Source organism: Anomaloglossus baeobatrachus, chromosome 8 (genome assembly GCF_048569485.1).
Source record: "Anomaloglossus baeobatrachus isolate aAnoBae1 chromosome 8, aAnoBae1.hap1, whole genome shotgun sequence".
Lineage (NCBI taxonomy): Eukaryota > Metazoa > Chordata > Amphibia > Anura > Aromobatidae > Anomaloglossus > Anomaloglossus baeobatrachus.
The window spans coordinates 216,794,839-216,817,118 of NC_134360.1; the positions used below are offsets into that span (position 1 = coordinate 216,794,839).

Consider the following 22,280-nt stretch of genomic DNA (forward strand, 5'->3'; position numbering starts at 1 on the left):
TTCCCATTAGCAGACCAATCACTTTCTAATCTCCACAGATATTCCATTGATGATGCTTATATTGTATAGCATCCAAAACAAAACTGACAGACTTTCATAACTTTCCTTTAGATTACACGAGTGAACAATAGGGATTGATGGTTTGATATTTCCATTGTGAAGAAACACTGCTTTCAAACTTCTCTGAGATGAGTCAATAAACAATGGCCAATCTGCAACAAAATACTCTTGATTCAGTTCTTCAAAGAGGCTATTCACATTGTTACAGAACACCATTGGGCCATCAACTGTGAAAATTTGTGTTAAAGTGTTACTTCTGTTTCAGTAATAATACACATTGACATCATCATGAAGAAGATTCTTCTGTTTCAACCTAAATGCTAGAAGCTCAGCTTTTGACAATAAAAAGGTCTCTGATGAAATCATTTAATTCATGTTAAGTAAAGCGTTCTGGCTGCTCAGCTGCTCCATAAGGTACATATTCATCTTGACTTTAGGTCTCCATGTCTTCACCAGTAGCTTCAGCTCCATAGTCTCCATATTCTACTTCATTTTCATCCAATCCAATTAACGGTGGTACAAGAACTGGCAAGGTCCCATTATTTCATTACTTCCAAATAATTTGTGGTTTTGATAAAAAAGTATTATCACTATTCAAACATGATGTTATCTATATATATAATTGCCTTATTCTGTCTGTCTGTCTGTCATGCTTCAAAATTGTGTCCTTCCGGTGACACAAAGCTGATTGGCCGCTGGGCTCGCCATGGCCCCGCCCCCCCACACGGATTGGCCGCTCGCCCAGGCTCCGCCCCCCCCCCCCCACAGATTGGCCTCTCGCCCCGGCACCCTGCAGGCATTGGCAATTCGGCCACGCCACGCCACGCCCCCCTCACGCAATGCACGCTAGCTCTGGCCCCGCCCCCCTCCCCCCCCCCGCGCATTCCCCGAACTGACACGGCTGTTACGGAGGTGAGTACTGTACTCCCCCCCCCCCCCCCCATGCATTCCCCGAACTGAAACGGCTGTCACGGAGACGAGTACTGTACTCCCATGCATGTGGTATCTCCGGATGTTGTGACTGTGAGTGCGTATGTGCGATATCGTCAGTGTCTGTGTGTGTGAGTGTCGGGATCGGGTGTGTGTGAGTGTCGGCAGAGGAGCACGGCGTGCTGGAGGAGGCACGGAGCAGAGAGGCTGATCTTGGGGAAGGCTGGGAGGGGGACGCTGATGCTGGGGGAGACTGGGAGGGGAAGGCTGATGCTGAGGGAAGCTGGAAGGAGAGAGGCTGAGGCTGGGAGGAGAGAGGCTGGGAGGAGAGAGGCTGGGAGGAGAGAGGCTGATGCTGGGGACAGAGAGGAGAGAGGCTGATGCTGGGGACGGAGAGGCTGATGCTGGGGACGGAGAGGCTGATGCTGGGGACGGAGAGGCTGATGCTGGGGACGGAGAGGCTGATGCTGGGGACGGAGAGGCTGATGCTGGGGACGGAGAGGCTGATGCTGGGGACGGAGAGGCTGATGCTGGGGACGGAGAGGCTGATGCTGGGGACGGAGAGGCTGATGCTGGGGACGGAGAGGCTGATGCTGGGGACGGAGAGGCTGATGCTGGGGACGGAGAGGCTGATGCTGGGGACGGAGAGGCTGATGCTGGGGACGGAGAGGCTGATGCTGGGGACGGAGAGGCTGATGCTGGGGACGGAGAGGCTGATGCTGGGGACGGAGAGGCTGATGCTGGGGACGGGGAGGCTGATGCTGGGGACGGGGAGGCTGATGCTGGGGACGGGGAGGCTGATGCTGGGGACGGGGAGGCTGATGCTGGGGGAGGCTGATGCTGGGGGAGGCTGATGCTGGGGGAGGCTGATGCTGGGGGAGGCTGATGCTGGGGGAGGCTGATGCTGGGGGAGGCTGATGCTGGGGGAGGCTGATGCTGGGGGAGGCTGATGCTGGGGGAGGCTGATGCTGGGGGAGGCTGGGAGGAAGGAGGCTGGGAGGAAGGAGGCTGGGAGAAGAGAGAGGCTGATCCTGGGGAAGGCTGGAAGGAGAGAGGCTGAGGTTGGGAGGAGAGAGGCTGATGCTGGGGAAGGCTGATGCTGAGGGAGGCTGGGAGGGGAAAGCTGATGCTGGGGAAGGCTGGGAGGACGGAGGCTGGGAGGAGAGAGGCTGATCCTGGGGGAGGCTGGGAGAGGTAGGCTGATGCTGAGGGAGGCTGGAAGGAGAGAATGATGGGGGAGGCTGATGCTGGGGGAGGCTGGGAGGAGATAGGCTGGGAGGAGAGAGGCTGATGCTGGGAGGAGAGAGGCTGATGCTGGGGGAGGCTGGGAGGGGGAGGCTGATGCTGGGGGAGGCTGTCTGTCTTGCTCCAAAAAAGAGAATTTTGTTTACTTACCGTAAATTCTTTTTCTTGTAGTTCCGACATGGGAGACCCAAACCATGGGTGTATACCTAGCGCCTCCGGAGGACACACAAAGTACTAAACTCAAACGTGTAGCTCCTCCCTCCGGGCTATATACACTCCCTGGATGACAATCTATCCAGTTCAGTACAAAAGCTGAAGGAGGACATCCACCCATAAGTAGAGATAGAGTTCTGATTTTGCCAAGTTTTACTCTATCTACTAACAACAGCCGGTGAAACACACGGAACAAAAAACTGCCAACAGGCAACAGGGAGGGTGCTGGGTCTCCCATGTCGGAACTACAAGAAAAAGAATTTACGGTAAGTAAACAAAATTCTCTTTTTCTTTATCGTTCCTTCCATGAGAGACCCAAACCATGGGACGTTCCAAAGCAGTCCATGGGTGGGAAATAAACCAAACTGAGAAGTAGGCAAAACCTAACTTCACAAATGGGCGACAGCCGCCTGAAGGATGCGTCTGCCCAAGCTCGCATCTGCCGAAGCATGAGCATGCACTTGGTAGTGCTTCGAAAAAGTGTGCAGACTGGACCAAGTGGCAGCCTGACACACCTGCTGAGCCGTAGCCTGGTGCCTGAAAGCCCAGGAGGCACCGACAGCTCTGGTCGAGTGTGCCTTAATCCCCGGCGGGGGAGGCACCTGAGAACACTGGTAGGCATCGGCGATAGCAGACCTAATCCAACGAGCTAGGGTCGGTTTAGAAGCAGAGAGACCCTTGCGCTGACCCGTAGTTAGCACAAAAAGTGAGGTGCACCGCCGAAAAACGGCGGTGCGTGACACATAGATTCGGAGCGCCCGCACCAAATCCAAGGTGTGCAACGCCTTCTCAAAGCGATGCACAGGGGCCGGACAAAGAGAGGGCAATGAAATGTCCTGGTTAAGGTGGAAGGAAGACACCACCTTAGGGAGAAAGTCCGGAGTCGGACGAAGAACCACCTTGTCTTGGTGAAACACCAAAAAGGGGGATTCCGAAGAAAGCGCAGCCAAATCAGAAACTCTCCTGAGAGAAGTTATGGCTACTAGAAAGACAACTTTCTGTGAAAGTCTAGACAAGGGAACCTCCCTGAGAGGCTCAAAAGGGGGTTTCTGTAAGGCCGTGAGGACCAGATTAAGGTCCCAGGGATCCAAGGGCCGCCGGTAAGGAGGGATAATGTGAGATGCGCCCTGCATGAAGGTGCGCACCTGAGCCAGTCGGGCGATACGCCGCTGGAACAATACCGACAAAGCCGACACCTGTCCCTTGAGGGAATTGAGGGACAGACCTAACTGCAGGCCTGACTGTAGAAAAGACAGGATGGTCGGCAAGGAGAACGGCCAAGGGGCACGGCCGGAAGAGCGACACCAGGACAGGAAAATTCTCCAAGTCCTGTGGTAAATCTTGGCCGAGGAAGACTTCCGAGCCCGAGTCATGGTGGAGATGACCTCAGGGGGAATGCCTGAAGCCGTCAGGATCCAGGACTCAAGAGCCACGCCGTCAATCTGAGAGCCGCAGAATTCTGGCGGAAGAACGGACCTTGAGAGAGAAGGTCTGGGCGGTCCAGGAGATGCCACGGCACCTCTACGGACAGGCGGAGCAGGTCTGGGTACCAAGCTCGCCTGGGCCAATTCGGAGCAATGAGTATGACTCGACGACCCTCCGTACCGATCTTGCGCAGAACCCTGGGCAAGAGCGCTAGAGGGGGAAACACATAGGCCAGACGGAACTGAGACCAATCTTGAATCAGTGCGTCTGCTGCGAAGGCCTGAGGATCGTGGGAGCGAGCCACGTAAACCGGAACCTTGTTGTTGTGCCGGGATGCCATCAGATCCACTTCCAGAGTGCCCCACTTGCGGCAGATCGATCTGAACACTGACGGATGCAGGGCCCACTCGCCGCCGTCCACGGTTTGACGGCTGAGATAATCGGCCTCCCAGTTTTCCACGCCTGGGATGTGGACTGCAGATATGGTGGACTTGAAGTCCTCCATCCACTGGAGGATTCGTTGAACCTCCAACATCGCCAGACGGCTGTGAGTCCCGCCCTGGTGATTGATGTAGGCAACCGCTGTCGCGTTGTCCGACTGAACCCGAATGTGCTTGCCCGCCAACAGGTGGTGAAAGTCTAGGAGAGCTAGAAACACAGCTCTGATCTCCAGCACATTGATCGGGAGGGCTGATTCGGACGGAGTCCAAGTGCCCTGTGCTCGGTGATGAAGAAATACCGCTCCCCAACCGGAGAGGCTGGCATCCGTGGTGAGTATCACCCAGGACGGAGTCAGGAAGGAGCGTCCCTGTGACAGAGAGAGGGGCTGAAGCCACCACTGAAGGGAGTTCCTGGTCTGAGATGACAGAGCCACCAGCCTGTCCAAGGAAGAGATCCGCTTGTCCCAACAGTGGAGAATGTCCAGCTGCAAGGGACGCAGATGGAACTGGGCAAAGGGAACCGCTTCCATTGACGCCACCATCTGACCCAGCACCCGCATGAGGTGTCTGATGGAATAACGGCGGTGCCTCAGCAGAGAGCGCACCGCCAGACGAAGGGACTGCTGTTTGACTAAGGGCAACTTGACAAGTGCCGGCAGAGTCTCGAACTGCATCCCTAGGTACAAAAGTACCTGGGTCGGGGTCAGAGTGGACTTGGGCAGGTTGACAAGCCACCCGAACTGAACTAGCGTGGCGACAGTGAGAGAGACACTCCGCTGGCAGTCTACACTGGATGAGGCCTTGACTAGAAGGTCGTCCAGGTAAGGAATCACTGCCAATCCCTGGAGGTGCAGGACTGCAACCACTGCTGCCATGACCTTGGTGAACACCCGAGGGGCCGTGGCTAAGCCAAAGGGAAGAGCCACGAATTGGAAATGTTCCTCTCCGATTGCAAAGCGTAGCCAACGCTGGTGTGAGACAGCAATAGGCACATGCAGATAGGCATCTCTGATGTCGATGGATGCCAGAAAATCTCCTTGGGTCATTGAGGCAATGACCGATCTCAGAGATTCCATGCGAAAGTGCCGCACCTGAACATGCTTGTTTAGAAGCTTGAGGTCCAGGATGGGCCGGGAGGAACCGTCCTTCTTGGGGACTAGAAAGAGGTTTGAGTAGAAACCGCTGAACCGTTCCCGGGCGGGAACCGGAACAATTACCCCGTTGGCCTGCAGGGAGGCCACGGCCTGAGAGAAGGCGGCGGCCTTGGAGCAAGGGGGTGTGGACAGAAAAAATCTGTTTGGCGGGCTGGAAGAAAATTCTATCCTGTAGCCGTGGTAGATAATATCCCGCACCCACTGATCGGTGACGTGTTGGAACCACACGTCTCCAAAGGGGGAGAGCCTGCCACCGACCAAGGACGTTGCTGGCGCAGCCAGGTAGTCAAGAGGAGGCCGCCTTAGTGGCAGCGGCTCCTCCAGTCTTTTGAGGACGCGGCTTTGCGCGCCAGTTTGGTTTACGATCCTTGGCTGCGGTAGTGGACGCGGCCGAGGGCTTCGAGGATGACCAGTTAGAGGAACGAAACCTCGATTGGATCCTGCCCTGGACAGGTTTCCTGGCCTTAGTTTGAGGCAAGGAAGTACTCTTCCCGCCAGTAGCCTCCTTGATTATGTCATCCAGCTGTTCCCCAAACAGCCTGGACCCAGCAAAGGGGAGACTCGCAAGGTACTTTTTTGAGGAAGCGTCAGCTTTCCACTCTCGAAGCCACAAGATCCTGCGGATCGCGAGGGAGTTAGCGGAGGCCACCGCCGTGCGGTGAGAAGCCTCCAGGATGGCAGACATGGCGTAGGATGCAAAAGCCGAAGCTCGAGAAGTTAAGGTCTCCAGCTCAGGCATAGAGTCCCTGGTGAGGGAATGCATCTCCTCCAGAGAGGCAGAGATTGCCTTGAGAGCCCACACTGCCGCAAAAGACGGGGAGAACGAGGCTCCAGCCGCCTCATATACAGACTTGGCCAAAAGGTCAACCTGGCGGTCAGTGGGATCCTTAAGAGAAGTGCCATCAGCCACAGCCACGACTGTGCGGGCTGAGATTCTGGACACCGGAGGGTCTACCTTTGGGGACTGAGCCCATTCCTTAACCACCTCTGGTGGAAAAGGAAAACGGTCATCTGAACTACGCTTCGGAAAACGTTTGTCAGGACAGGCCCTGGGTTTGGTAACAGTGGCCTGAAAGCTGGAGTGGTTAAAAAACATACTCCTAGCTTTCTTAGGTGAGGTAAACTGGTGTAACAGAGAATGCAAGTGTGTGTTCCTCCTGAAACACAAAGTATTGAACTGGATAGATTGTCATCCAGGGAGTGTATATAGCCCGGAGGGAGGAGCTACACGTTTGAGTGTAGTACTTTGTGTCCCCTCCGGAGGCGCTAGGTATACACCCATGGTTTGGGTCTCCCATGGAAGGAACGATAAAGAAATTGTGTCCTTACGGTGACACAAAGCTGATTGGCCGCTGGGCTCGCCATGGCCCCCCCCCCCGCACGGATTGGCTGCTCGCCTCACCTCGGCTCCGCCCCCCCACGGATTGGTCGCTCGCCTCGGCCTGGCCCCGCCCTCCACATGGATTGGCTGCTCGCCCCGGCCCTCCGCACGCCTCGCCAGACATAATCTTGCGATGCTGGGATCGTGACGGAGCCGGTGAACGCTGGTAACATTATACACATCGGGTAACTAAGGTCCCTTAGTTACCCGATGTGTATCATAGTTACCAGCGTACACCGGCTCCCGGTACACATGTGCAGGGAGCCGGCATTATACTCCTCTCCCCCCAGGACTACTCCTCCTATTACAGTCCTCCTATTATACTCCTCTCTGAGTATAATAGGAGAACTATTATAGCATGGGGGATGTAGCACGATGGGGGGTGCGCAGCATGGGGGATGTAGCACGATGGGGAGTGCGCAGCATGGGGGATGTAGCACGATGGGGAGTGCGCAGCATGGGGGATGTAGCACGATGGGGAGTGCGCAGCATGGGGGATGGAGCACGATGGGGAGTGCGCAGCATGGCGGATGGAGCACGATGGGGAGTGCGCAGCATGTTGGATGGAGCACGATGGGGAGTGCGCAGCATGGGGGATGTAGCACGATGGGGAGTGCGCAGCATGGCGGATGGAGCACGATGGCGGGTGCGCAGCATGGCGGATGGAGCACGATGGGGAGTGCGCAGCGTGGGGGGATGGAGCACGATGGGGAGTGCGCAGCATGGGGGATGTAGCACGATGGGGGGTGCGCAGCATGGGGGAGATGTAGCACGATGGGGGGTGCGCAGCATGGGGGATGTAGCACGATGGGGAGTGCGCAGCATGGGGGATGTAGCACGATGGGGAGTGCGCAGCATGGGGGATGGGGCACAATGGGGGGTGCGCAGCATGGGGGATGGGGCACAATGGGGGGTGCGCAGCATGGGGGATGGGGCACGATGGGAGGTGCACACCTCCCCCCAACACACACACACACACACACACACACTGGGAACCACAAACACCGCCATACACAGACACCCACACACACAGACAACGCTACACACACACACAACACCCAACACACGAACACCGCGGCATACATAAATATACGCACATACCGCACAACACACACATTGCACAAAATATACCTCCCCCCAAAACACACCACACCCACACAAACCGCGCAACACACACACAACGCTCCACAAACACGCAACACACATACAACACCGCTCTCACCCCCCGTCACACCCAGACAACACCCAGAACATGTACAGCGCCCTACACAAACACTTGGTAACTACACACAACAACATATATATATATATATATATATATATATATAAAAAACAAAAATCATACATTAACTACACAATACGTAAATTCTAGAATACCCGATGCGTAGAATCGGGCCACCTTCTAGTATTCTAATAATTGTTTTAAATAAAATAAGAACTGGCCTAATCGCAGATCCAAGTTCAGGGTAATTAATCTTATGTTTGTTCTTTGTAGAAAAGCCCTTCAGTTTGACAAAACAAAAAGCTGCAATCACTATGATTTTTGGATTCTCTCCAAATCATGGGAACAGCAAATGGCATAGCCGCTTTCCATATATTCAACCAGTCATGAAAACCATCGGAACAACCTGAGCAGATCACTTGAGAGACGCCTACACTGAAAATGCAGAAATAACGTAATAACAAAAATACTTCTATCTCATTATGTGATAGAGCAAAACTAAGCATATTTTTGGAATCAGCACATCAAACATCATAAAACAGACAGACTTAGTACCTTTGCTGTTGATTTTTTTTGTGTTGATCAGAGTAATTAAAGAGAAAAACGCCTTTAGGCTATGTGCCCATGCTGCGGAAAATGCGCGGAATTTGCCGTGGATTTTGCGCGGAAATTCCGCGGATTTTTCAACAATCTGCAACACAGCTACTCCCCAGCCATTTATATGGCATTTGGGAACTGCTGTGCCCGCGCTGCGTTTTTTTTCTGCAGCGGAAATAATGCGGATTTCCCTGCGGAAAAATCAGCAGCATGGGAATTGTTCCTGCGGACTTCTCCGCAGGGTCCCATATACTTACCTGCCTTGATAGTGACATCGTTGTATTCTTTCTCCGTCCGGTGCACAGGAGCGCGGTCGATCCAGGTACAGGAAGGAAGAGGTGGGTGGGGCCTGCACGAGCTCCGGTCATGTGACAGCCGGGGCTAGTGCAGGCCCGCCCACGTTCTCCAGCACAGTGCACCAGACGCTGACAGAGTGACCCGGCCGCCGGAAAGCGAGGTGCTGAATGATGGAGGTAAGGAATATGAAAGCCCCGATCACTGCAGCACTTGTTCTGCATTGAGGATGCAGTGCCGAAGCCATGGTACTGTATCCTCAATGCAGAATGCCCGAAACATATCCGCAGGACATTCTGCAATACAGCCGCAGCATGGAAACATACAGAAGTTTTGCTGCAGTTTTCTGGCAGCACCTGCGGAATGTCCTGCGGATATAACCGCAGGACACTGTCCACGTGGGCACATAGCCTTAAGGTCCAGTCACACTAAGCAACTTACCAGCGATCCCAACAACGATAGTGATCGCTGGTAAGTTGCTAGGAGGTTGCTGGTGAGATGTCACACTGCGACGCTCCAGCGATCCCACCAGAAACCTGACCTGGCAGGGATCGCTGGAGCGTGGCTACACGAGTTGCTGGTGAGCTCACCAGCAACCAGTGACCAGCCCCCAGCGCCGCGTGGAAGAAGCTGCGCTTGGTAACTAAGGTAAATATCGGGTAACCAACCCGATATTTACCTTGGTTACCAGCGCACGGAGCTACACGTGCAGAGAACAGGGAGCAGCGCACACTGAGCGCTGGCTCCCTGCTCTCCTAGTTAAGCACACATCGGGTTAATTAACCCGATGTGTCCTGCAGCTAAATGTGCACAGAGCAGGGAGCAGCGCACAATGCTTAGCGCTGGCTCTCTGCTCTCCTAGCTACAGCACACATCGGGTTAATTAACCCGATGTGTCCTGCAGCTACATGTGCACAGAGCAGGAGCCGGCACTGACCGTGAGAGCGGCGGAGGCTGGTAACAAAGGTAAATATCGGGTAACCAAGGACAGGGCTTCTTAGTTACCCGATGTTTACTGTGGTTACCAGCCTCCGCAGAAGCCAGCTCCTGCTGTCTGCACATTTAGTTGTTGCTGTCTCGCTGTCACACACAGCGATCTGTGCTTCACAGCGGGACAGCAACAACTAAAAAATGGCCCAGGACATTCAGCAACAACCAACGACCTCACAGCAGGGGCCAGGTTGTTGCTGGATGTCACACACAGCAACATCGCTAGCAACGTCACAAAAGTTGTTAGTTAGCAGCGATGTTGCTTAGTGTGACGGGGCCTTTAGTGTCCATAGAAAAAGTCTTAGCTCTTCCTAGTTCAGCTGATGAAAATGGTTACAAGTGTAATCTAGTGATGAGAGGTGCCCGGATGCTGCATGCTGAACGTGTTCTGCAGCAGGGCTGAATGTAGGATGCTGATGGGCTCACATAGCCCCTGCTCTTTTTATAGAGCTGCACAGACCCTCACTATTCTCACAAATAAAAGCTGGAAAAAATTGGATTTATTGTTGTTCTTTGTCGACATCTGGAAAAACAAATTAATCTATCACTGATCACCTTGTAGTGTTATCAAGACGTAATACAAAGTAGCAGTAAAGTTGAGGCCCGAGATGTCTGACATGCAGCCAATGATCATTCTCCTCAGATGCACAGATGGTGGGGAATTGTGAATACAGCTCTGGAGGGGACTAGAAAAGGCACCACAGCAAAAGATTTACACATTGAACAAAATCAAACTCCAAGATTTGCTCCCAATTGTACTGGGTTCTGTCACAGTTCACAATAGAAATGTGTAACCGGACAATATTGAAAATCAATACTGGACAATGAGCACACGATCCGCCAAGAACTCATGTAAGGAGTGAGCCAGTGACACTAGTGTGCAACCACAGCGGCAGCGCGCTCCTTCCCCAGAGACCGCCGTGAACAGAATGATGGCAGACAATAGAGACAAAAATCAGTTTTATTGCCTGCTACAAAAGGTAGGTGAACACCATAGAACTAACAGGGCATGGACTCTCAAACAGGATCCACCCTCCCGTGGATATTGCTACAGATGCTGCACCTGGTGGGGGGCGACGACGCTCTGTATAATGAGGTCAAGATGAATATCGGACCCTCAGAGACCAAGTTCTGCACAGTTCTCTGCTACTAATTTGGCCGTTTAAAGATTACATAAATATTGAATATGAATAAACATAATCCAGAGGACAGACAGCGTGCCAGCGGCCAGACTGTGCGCCAGAGGATGCGCCAGCGGCCAGACTGTACGCCAGAGGACAGAGCACTAGTGGCCAGACTGTGTGCCAGAAGGTGCGCCAGAGGCAGACTGTGCACCAGTGGCCAGACTGTGCACCAGAGGATAGACATGGCATGGTAGAGGGTGTGCCAGAGGACAGACTGCGCACCAGTGGCCAGACTGCGCACCAGTGGCCAGACTGTGCGCTAGAGGACAGACACCATGCCAGAGGGTGCGCCAATGCCCAGACTGCATTGCCAGAGGGTGTGATGGAATTAGTGGCCAGACTGTGCGCCAGAGGACAGACGGCGCCAATGGCCACACTATGCGTCAGAGGACAGACTGTGTGCCAGAGGACAGATGGCACCAGCGGCCAGACTGTGTGTCAGAAGATAGATGGCACCAGCAGAGAGACTGTGCGCCAGAGGACAGAGGATGAGCCACTGGCCAGACTGTGGGACAGAGGACAGACGGCCTTATTGCCTGAGTAGTTTAGTGTCTGGACTCATCTACACACAGCAGCGCAGTAAACATGAAGGAGGCGAGACACTGGAACATCCTACTCGTCGGTACTGGGTCTGGACACACACGGCAAACAGATGTATACCCTAGTCAGGGACAAACCTTTACCAGAAAAGAAAATCGCTGGGTTAATCAAATATCAGCGCTGACACCAGCCTTGTAGAAGTCACACAAAGAGCATCAATTGTCACAGTATAAAAAAAAAGCCGTAAACATGAAATCGTACCTTATATATTAAAATGTTAAAAACTGAAGACGGTGGTGACCTGCAGTTCTACCATTGCCCCACACGAGGGAGCTCTCGCCCCGATACTGTCAGAATTCACAAGGTGCAGGACCCTGGAGCCTGATTCGCTGCGGCCCTTAGAATGAAGCAAGTCTACACTAACCCCTCAGGGGCACTCATCACCAGCCGCATGGAAGTAAACACTGTACTAACACATCTTTAGGAGGGTGGGAGGGGGAGAGGGAATAAAAAAAAAAAAAAAAAGTGCATGAAACTCTTGAAATGATTAGCAACATGCGGCTCCAGAAATGAGGGCTCGCTGCACTACAAGCACCAGGTCAGAACTCTGTAAACAGAAAATGTGTCAAAAACTCAAATGTCCTCTCTGGAAATCTGCAGTGAGTGGCAAGAGCCCGATGCTATGTTTTCTTTGGGGGGCTCTCCACGGTCTCCCTTTGGCTCGCGGCATCACTTTGGTCTTCAAGCAGCCTCTGGCACAGTCCACTGCTGATTGAGTGAGAGCGGACTGCTGTGTGACTGGGACCCACCAATGGGTGACCTCTCTGAAGAGCCAAGCAATCATCAACTGGGGTCTGTGGAGAGTTTTTGGCGGGGGGTGCAGAATCCTGATGCTGGGTCACTGCAGCCGTGGTGCACTCATTCAGGGATAAACATGTCCTGAACGCTCCCTCTGCACAGACCGACCTCATGTTCTCCAGCACAGACTCGGATCGGCAGGTTTTTGGCCTCTTCTGCCGGGAACTGCTGTCTCCATTGTCCTTTGCTCTAGGTACATGAAGCTTCACTGGTCCCAGGACACTTTTGGCGACTGTATGGGGGTGAGCGGAGCCCATAGGCTCATCACTTAGCCCTTTGGAGAAGGATGCACCTGCTGTGTCACCAGGACAGCCTTTAGCTTTATTCATTAAAGTGCATTGTGTATAGTCACTGACCACAGAGTTATATTGCACATCGGCAGGGCACAGTCCACCAAAGGAGGGGCAGTGCATGCGCTCAGGAGCAGCTACACAACAAAGTGCTGGTGGTGAAGGGGAGTGTTGTGTAAATTTCGGCTTTTCTATACTTTCATTACTGGATAGGTGGCTTTCGACTCCGGGTGAGGAGATATTAGGAGATATTTCACTGGGGTGTTCCTGTGTGCCCAAATGGCTCAGGGGCTGGAGTGTTTTTGTGGGCTCAGGGGCAGAAACACATGATGATTTACTGGAAGCGGGGTCAGGAGCAAGCGCACAGGCTGATTTACTGGAAGCGGGGTCAGGAGCGAGCGCACAGGATGATTTACTGGAGGCGGGGTCAGGAGCGAGCGCACAGGCTGATTTACTGGAGGTGGGCTCATGGGCTGAAACACAGGCAGATTTACTGGAGGCAGGGTCAGGAACGAGGGTACAGGATGACTTACTGGAGGCAGGGCCAGGGGCGGAAACACAGGCTGATTTACTGAAGGCGGGGTCCGGAGCGAGCGTACAGGCTGATTTACTGGAGGCAGGGTCAGGAACGAGCGCACAGGCTGATTTACTGGAGGCAGGGTCAGGAACAAGCGCACAGGCGGATTTACTGGAGGCAGGGTCAGGAACGAGCGCACAGGCTGATTTACTGGAGGCAGGGTCAGGAACAAGCGCACAGGCTGATTTACTGGAGGCAGGGTCAGGAACGAGCGCACAGGATGATTTACTGGAGGCAGGGTCAGGAACGAGCGCACAGGATGATTTACTGGAGGCAGGCTCAGGAGCGAGCGCACAGGATGATTTACTGAAGGCAGGCTCAGGAGTTAGCGAACAGGATTGTGATTTACTGGAGGTGGGCTCAGGAGAGCAGGCAGAGGATGATGATTTACTGAAGGTGGTGTCAGGAGTGGTTGTACAGGATAATTTACTGGAGGCAGGCTCAGGAGCAAGCATACAGGATGATCCACTAGTGGAAGGCTCAGGAGCTGGTGCACAGGCTGATGATATACAAAAGGCGGGCTCAGAGGCTGCTGCACAAAATGATAATTTACTGGAGGTGGGCTTGGGTAAACAGGATGATTTACTGGAAGTGAACTCAGGAATGGGCACAAAGGAGGATGATTTACTGGAGGAGGCCTCATGGGTGGGCACACAGGATGATTGACTAGAGGCAGGCTCAGGAGTGGGTACACAGAATAACGATTTACTGGAGGGGGGCTCAGGGGTAGGCACACAGGAGGATTTACCGGAGGTGGGCTCAGGGATGGGCACACAGTATGATGATTTAGTGGAGGGGATCTCAGTGGAGGGCACAAAGGATGATGATTTAGTGGAGGGGATCTCAGTGGAAGGCACAAAGGATGATGATTTAGTGGAGGGGATCTCAGTGGAGGGCACAAAGGATGATGATTTAGTGGAGGGGATCTCAGTGGAGGGCACACAGGATGATGATTTACTGGAGGGGATCTCAGGGGTGGGCACACAGGATGAGGATTTACTGGAGGTGGGTGCACACGGTGCTTTTGCTACATTTCGATTGCTGGAGGTGATGGGCAGGAAAGAGTAAACGTAGTCGCTTCCAGTTTTAGAACGAGAGTGCAAAGAATCTTTCTCATCGCTAAAACCAGATCCAGAATCCTTGTCGCTCCTCAGCTTTAACCTGTCCAGTCTGCTTCCATCCTGACTGTCCTCTGAGCCATCATCTGTTTCGTCCTCAGACGAGTCCACTTCTCGTATAGCCTCCTGTTTCTGTAGAGACTCTCGCCTCTCCACCCTGTCTTGCCGGATAGCACCAAGCTTTCGTGAAGGTTTCTGTAAAGTTCCCTTTTCTGCAATTCCGACTTTCCCTCCGCTGCCCTCAAGCATGGACTCAGGTAAACACAAGTCTCTTTGTATTAGCTCTTTCTTAAAGTCCGAATGGGAGATGTCCAGGCTGTGCTTTCGAGAGGACGGCAACTTCTTCTCAGAAGACAAAGAGCCAGACAACTTCTCTGCGGATTGGACCCTCTTCAGCAGCGGAGATCGTGGCGGTTCTGCACTCTTTGGTCGTGAAATTTGCCGTACGAGTGGTGGCGATGAATGGAGCTTTACCGGAAAGGACTGCATAATGTTACAGTTCCCAAGGCTGTGTCCGGGCAATGGCGAGGGTGAACGCTGTGGAGACGTGGACTGGGAGGTAGGTGATGGTGTATGTGCTAGAGGGGAGAGTGGAATATTCCCAGCAGACTTCCTTCTTGGAGAGCGGTACTGGCGCTGAAGCTTTGGTGCCAGTCCATGCAGAGAGCTGGGTCGGATATGTCCTGAGCTGGCAGGAGAGTTGGGCACGCTGGAGCTTGGTGAACTGCTCTGTGAAGAATTTCCACCAACTGGTAAAAAAAAAAAAAAAAAAAAAAAAAATAAATCTGTTATAAAGGGACACCGTACATTAAAGTGGAGCTCTGCGAAGTTTGGGCCCCCTAAACTCCAGGATGGAGAATGTCAGTAATTCTGAAAATAAAGACTACAGATCATCGGAGAGCAGAGATTGCTGCAGCATTAATAAACCTGTTAATTTTCATCAAGTCACCCACATGCCAGTAACGAATCACTAACACACTTGCTGAAGGACAAGTCAAAGACTGTGAATGTTCCTGCAGAGGATCTCACCCGACTGTGCAGGATCTGGGGTGGCCCTGTAACTCTGAGTCGGAGAGCGAGGAGACAAGACGTGCGTGGGAGACCCCGATACGCTTTCTCCAGATGACAGCGAGCGGTTCAGAGAAGACAGGCTGCGGCTGGTGTGCAGAAGCGAGGCCTGCTTTGTGATCTTGCGGAAAAGTGAGCTCTTCTTCTTACTGGGGAATATAAAACCACCAGATTACAAGGTTCCCAGAGATAAGACTGAGAGGCTGCTGAAGTCAACCATAACTGATTGAGATGTTTACTTGCCTCTCTTGCCCGTCCTTCGTTTTATTCTTCTTACTGCGTCGTGCCATCTTTGACTTGTGACTCGCTTTCCGCGCTGGTCCAACTTTAATTGAAGTGTTCTCAAATGGGGTGGTTGATATGGAAACTTTATTCCCACTCTGAAAAAGAAAAAAAAAAGTCAAGAGAAAAATGTGTACTCCTCCAGGAGAGACCAGTGATGGTAGAACAAGACAGATAAATGACAGGGCTCAGGAGCACTAGGGAGGAAAGGTAATGTGCGTGAGCCCCAGAGGAAGAAAAGATGTCAGTGATGTTGAAGGCAGAGACCCCTGGAAGAGCGATGTGATGTGAGGATTCAATACCTTCAGGATTAGCTCCACCACCTCCGTATGGACCAGTCCATGCACCAGCTCCCCATTCACATGAGTGATCAGGTCGCCTTGTCGTAAACCAGCCTCGTGAGCAGGACCGTCCTCTTCCACATGCTGAGCAGAAAGCACAAGCTCTGAGTATATATATAAGTCGGCCGCCCACGGAGAACATACAGAAGAAGAGATGCATCAGCAGGTGTCTTTTAAAATAGCACAACACAGGATTTACTCACCCAGACCATGTGCTGCACGGTGTAGATGTCGCTCTCACCCATGTAGACACGGATGGCTCTCAGGGTGAATCCATACTTCTTCCCTGCACGATGGATGAGTATAGGAGGCTTCAGGTGGACAACCGCAGGGGAGAAATCTCTGCTAGGGGACGAGTCTCTTGACGATGGATTGGAGGACAGAGAGTGTGGAGACATGGGACTAACAAGGGGAGAACACATGTGGTGATCTGTGGAAATGAACACGTGACAGTGAATGTGCTGCGCTGTACTGCAGATGACACAACGCCGTTCCAGTGTAAGCAACATCCCTACCAGAAGGGATCATCAGCGACAGGGCGGTGGCTGAGGCAGATTTGATGACTTTATTGATCGGTCTAGAAGGGCGCTTTTCAATGGAGTCCCCCGAAAGCAACCGATGGCGGGCTCTCCTCACCGCAAGATCACTGGTGGCTTTTGGAGTAGTGATGTGTGGGGTGTCCGTGGATATGATGTCTGGGCTCTGATCAGAAATGTCAGTCATGCTGCCCGCTGTGGATCAGAACAGTAAATACTGAGCGACAACGAAGAACAGGTTTATTGGAAGCACTTTACCTGGGTCCCGCTTCAGACTCGCACCGCCCTCGCCCCAGGTTTCTCCTCAGACCCAAAACCGGGCCTCACCTAGCCCTAAGCTCGCATTAGCCCCGCCTCAGGCTTTTCCCCAGACCCCTCACTGGACATCACCTAAAACCAGACTTGCTGCGGCCCTGACCCAGTCCTCTCCTCAGACCCCACAATGGGCCTCACCTAGCAGCAGGCTCATACCAGCCCCGCCCCAGGCATAGCCTCAGAGCCCACACAAGGTCTCACCTAGCACTAGGCCTTCTCCTCAGATCCCACACCGGGTCTCACCTAGCAGCAGGCTCGTACTGGCCCCACCCCAGGCATCTCAGATCTCACACCGGGCCTCACCTATCACCAGGCTCGCACTGTCCCCACCCCAGAGGCCTCTCCTCAGACCCAACACCGGGCCTCACTTCGCACTAGGCTCACACCGGCCCCACCCCAGAGGCCTATCCTCAGACCCCACACTGGGCTTCAGCTAGTACCAGGCTCGCCTCAGGTTTCACCTAGCACCAGGCTTGCACCAGCCCCACCACAGGCCTCTCCTCAGACCCCACACCAGGCCTCACCTAACACCAGATTCGCACCAGCCTCGCCACAGGCCTCTCCTAAGATTCCACACTGGGCCTCAGCTAGTATCAGGCTTGCCTTGGCACTGGCCTCATCTAGCACCATGCCTCTCCCGAGACCCCACACCTGGCCTCACCTAGCCTTGCATCGGCCCCGTCCCAGGATTTTCCTCAGACCCTCACCGGGCTTCACCTAAAACCGGGCTACCTACGGCATTGACCCAGTCCTCTACTCAGACACCTCACCGGGCCTCACCTAGCAACAGGCTCGTACCAGCCCCGCTCCAGGCCTCTCCTCAGAGCCCACGCCAGGTCTCACCTAGCACCAAGCTTCTCCTCACACCCCACACCTGGCCTCACCTAGCCCTAGGCTCACATCAGCCCCGCCCCAGGCTTTTCCTCAGACCCCTCACCGGCCATCACCTAAAATGAGGCTAGCTCAAGCCCTGACCCTAACCTCTCCTCAGACCCCACACCAGGCCTCACCTAGCACCAGGCTCACATCAGCCACACCCCCGGCCTCTCCTAAGACTCAACAGCGGGCCTCACCTAAAACCAGGCTAGCTCATGCCCCGCCCCAGGTCTCTCCTCAGACCCAACAACGGGCCTCACTTCCCAATATGCTCGCACCGGCCCCACCCCAGAGGCCTCTCCTCAAACCCAACATTGAGCCTCACCTAGCACCAGCCTTGCCCGAGACCCCACACCGGGTCTCACCTAGCAGCAGGTTCATACCAGCCCCGCCCCAGGCTTCTCCTCAGATCCCATGCCAGGTCTCACCGAGCACCAGGTCTCTCCTCAAACCTCACACCGGGCCTCACCTAGCCCTAGGCTCTCATTGGCCCTGCGTCAGGCTTTTCCTCAGACCCCTCAACAGTCATCATCTTAAAGCAGACTAGCACCAGCCCAGACCCACTCCTCTCCCACACTAGGCCTAACCTGGCACCAAGCTAGCACTGGACCCACCCCAGGCCACTCCTCAGACTCCACACCAGGTCTCACCTTCTCACCTGGCACCAGGCTCACAGTGGAGGAGTAGATGAGCCAGTGAGACGTACCAGTTAGTGTGGTGGAGCTGCTGACATTGCTGACTGTTGAGGACGGTGTGCTCGGCAATAACTCTTCATCCAATTTCAGCTCCCGCTCCACCGGTTGCTGCAGGACGCATCCTTCTCGGGAAAAGATGGTTGGTGTGGATGTATTTTCCTGATGAAGTAGTTTCTTCTGTGACTCCTCTTCTGAGGAGATGGCGAAGCGTGGCACGTCCACCAGCCCTGAGCAGCGCCTGCGTACTGTGAGTGGCGGGCTGGAGTCACTCTCCGTGTGCGAGGACTCGGAAGCAGAGAGACGCTTGCGGAGACTAAATGCACAAATGTAGATTAAGAGCAGCCAGACATCACAATTAAAACGAGAACTCGGGACAAGCGACACAAGAAGTGTCAGCAATCACATCACAAAGCCCATAAACGTGCACCCCGGGCCGAGAGGACACCTGAGATTATTACCCGATGATTGCTGGGGCGTTCGCCAGACCAGGGCACAGCTCGGCGGCAGTACCTCACACAGCCTGTGGTCAAGGGAGGCAGCGTTTCTGGAGGGCAGTGACCCCAGTGTGGTCCTCGGCATAGACACTTACATTTCGGGGGATCCGAGCACCCAGCTGCGGTCTCGGCTTTTCAGGCCTTCTAGCTTGTCGTCCTTTTCATCGCTGAGACTGCGTTTTGTTGGCGGCGGCGTCTTCTCTTCATGAATGGACAGTCGCTCCATGCTGCTGTAGACCTACAGGGGGAGACATCAGTGTCAGTGAAAGTTTATCACTGCTGGACGGGAAGGCGAGTGACACGGACGGACACCATCATCTATGCAAGAAGCCAGCAGATAAAAGGGGCTGATAACTACTACTCCCAGCATGCTCTGACATACCTTGCTGTATCTCGGGGAGCAGGAAGAGAACTGTCTAATCTCTACATGATCTTCATCATTGGTATCATCGTCTTCCTCAGAGTCCAGGTGATGATAGCGCTCGGAGCGAGCTGTGGGATAAAACAGCCGACAGATGATACACCATGGCCCCCCACACCGTACAACAACTCATCTCATGCTCAGACAGCAGACAAATTAATCGTTACCGAATGTTAGGGCAACGGCATCCGCTAAATGGCCACAAATTGGCAAAGAGGACAGTAGTAACATGGTGTGTCACATGATTCCTCTGAGCCAGTCAGCAGCTGTGAAAGGGATCATTTTAAAGAGGTTGACTGGCTGAGAGGGATCATGTGATAAGCCATGTGACTCCACAGAACCAGGAAGTAGGTCATAGTTTGACAGCTATGGGGGACAGTTGAGTGGATGGGATCGGACCCCCGTATAACGTTAGAGCAGCTCTCCATGTGCATGGCGACGGCTTCCTTTAGAAGGAAAATTATCAGAAACATTAAAAAGGGAATCTGTCAGCAGGTTTTTGCTATGTCATCTGAGAGCACCATGAAGGCAATAAGACCCAGAATCTAATGGTGTGTCACTTAGATTACTGGCTGCAGCTGTTCTGATAGTCAGGATTGTTAGCTTTAGTCATGTAGCAGAGCTGAGAGTGGCGTCTTCGCCCACAATAGGCTCCGTATAGAGATCAGCGAGGTGTCAATCACAGGAGGGGTCGTGCTGGACTGCGGTGTGTAGCAGAGCTGAGAGTGCTGCTATCACTCACACCAGTGAGTGATCTCCATATAGAGATTGTACATAGACAGTGAGATGTCAATCACAAGAGGGGCCGTGCTGGACTGCCATTCTGTGACATTGTAGTCCAAGCAATGAGAAGTTCTGCTGGTTAGGCAAACATAGCAAATAAACAACACATTGGACTTTGTCAAGACCGGCAGCCAGGAATTCAAGGTTTTAACCCTTGCAGCATGCTGTCTTCAGCTCACATACAGTTGTGTTCAAAATAATAGTGAGTTCCGAAACCTGAGTTATGCCCCAAATCTTTCTAGTCATGTTTATTTCTGGGAATGGGGTTCATTGATGCTGTTCTGTAACTCACAACCTGCAGAGAAATGTAGAGAATTCTTACCTATAGAAGTGATCACACAAGGAAGACTGCGCGGCTCCTACAGACGGCCGTGTCTGCACTGTCCTCACACAACAGAAGAGATCACCAAACAACACATTGCATTTCTGCTGTGGTAAAACCCTCCATCACACGGCATGATCACCAGACAACTTAGGGTACCGTCTCACTAAACGACGCACCAGCGATTCCGACCACGATTTGACCTGGTCAGGATCGCTGGTGCGTCGCTACATGGTTGCTGGTGAGCTGTCAATCAGGCAGATCTCACCAGTGACCAGTCACCAGCGACGCTCCACTTGGTAGCCAAGGTACATATCGGGTTACTAAGCAAAGCGCTTTGCTTAGTTACCCGATATTTACCCTGGTTACGTGTGCAGGGAGCCAGCGCTAAGCGGTGTACGCTGGTAACCAGGGTAAAAAGAGAATTTTGTTTACTTACCGTAAATTCTTTTTCTTATAGTTCCGTATTGGGAGACCCAGACATTGGGTGTATAGCTTCTGCCTCCAGAGGACACACAAAGTACTACACTCAAAAGTGTAGCTCCTCCCTCTGAGCTTATACACCATCTGGAGAACCAGATCTAGCCAGTTTAGTGCAAAAGCTGAAGGAGAATAGCCACCCACAAGTAAAAACAGAGCAAGAACCGGAACAACCGGAGCCTCTGTCTACGACAACAGCCGGTGATAACACGCGGAACAAGAAACTGCCAACAGGCAACAGGGAGGGTGCTGGGTCTCCCAATACGGAACTATAAGAAAAAGAATTTACGGTAAGTAAACAAAATTCTCTTTTTCTTTATCGCTCCTATGGGAGACCCAGACATTGGGACGTCTCAAAGCAGTCCATGGGTGGGAATAAACAGAAAAACTGAGAAGTAGGCGGAGCCTAACTTCACAAGTGGGCGACAGCCGCCTGAAGGATGCGTCTGCCCAAGCTCGCATCTGCAGAAGCATGAGCATGCACTTGGTAGTGCTTTGAAAAGGTATGCAGGCTAGACCAAGTGGCAGCCTGACAGACTTGCTGAGCCGTAGCCTGGTGCCTGAAAGCCCAAGAGGCACCGACAGCTCTGGTCGAGTGTGCCTTGATCCCCGGCGGGAGAGGCACCTGAGAACACTGGTAGGCATCCGAAATGGTTGACCTAATCCAACGGGCTAAGGTCGGCTTAGAAGCAGAGAGGCCCTTACGCCGACCTGTGGTTAGCACAAAAAGAGAGGTGCACCGCCTAAGAGCAGCAGTGCGAGACACACAGATCCGGAGCGCCCGCACCAGATCCAGAGTATGCAACGCTTGCGATGAACAGGAGCCGGACAAAAGGAAGGTAGGGTAATGTCCTGGTTAAGGTGGAAAGGAGAAACCACCTTGGGGAGGAAGTCCGGAGTCGGACGGAGAACCACCTTGTCTTGATGAAAAACCAAAAAAGGTGACTCCGAAGAGAGCGCAGCTAAATCAGAGACTCTCCTGAGGGAAGTTATGGCCACTAGAAAGACCACCTTCTGAGAAAGACGAAACAAAGAAACCTCCCTAAGAGGCTCAAAGGGGGGTTTCTGCAAAACCGTGAGAACCAAATTGAGGTCCCAGGGATCCAAGGGCCGCCGGTAAGGCGGGATGATGTGAGACGCACCTTGCAT

At 53.2% G+C, this 22,280-nt stretch overlaps 2 protein-coding genes across 3 annotated transcripts in view; both read right to left on the reverse strand.

Annotated features, from left to right (window-relative positions):
* Nucleotides 1-22,280, reverse strand: part of TSPAN1 (tetraspanin 1) — a 245,767-nt gene that overhangs the window by 140,876 nt on the left and 82,611 nt on the right. The gene's annotated exons all lie outside the window — the stretch shown is intronic.
* Nucleotides 10,899-22,280, reverse strand: part of MAST2 (microtubule associated serine/threonine kinase 2) — a 48,777-nt gene continuing 37,395 nt past the window's right edge. The window contains exons 19-27 of the mRNA XM_075320188.1: nt 19,508-19,617; nt 19,221-19,363; nt 18,643-18,944; nt 16,725-16,940; nt 16,413-16,639; nt 16,171-16,293; nt 15,830-15,966; nt 15,548-15,735; nt 10,899-15,267 (exon numbers count right to left, since the gene is read on the reverse strand). Of these exons, the coding sequence (XP_075176303.1) occupies nt 12,356-15,267; nt 15,548-15,735; nt 15,830-15,966; nt 16,171-16,293; nt 16,413-16,639; nt 16,725-16,940; nt 18,643-18,944; nt 19,221-19,363; nt 19,508-19,617 (4,358 nt within the window). The 3' untranslated portion in view covers nt 10,899-12,355. The remainder of the gene's footprint in view (nt 15,268-15,547; nt 15,736-15,829; nt 15,967-16,170; nt 16,294-16,412; nt 16,640-16,724; nt 16,941-18,642; nt 18,945-19,220; nt 19,364-19,507; nt 19,618-22,280) is intronic.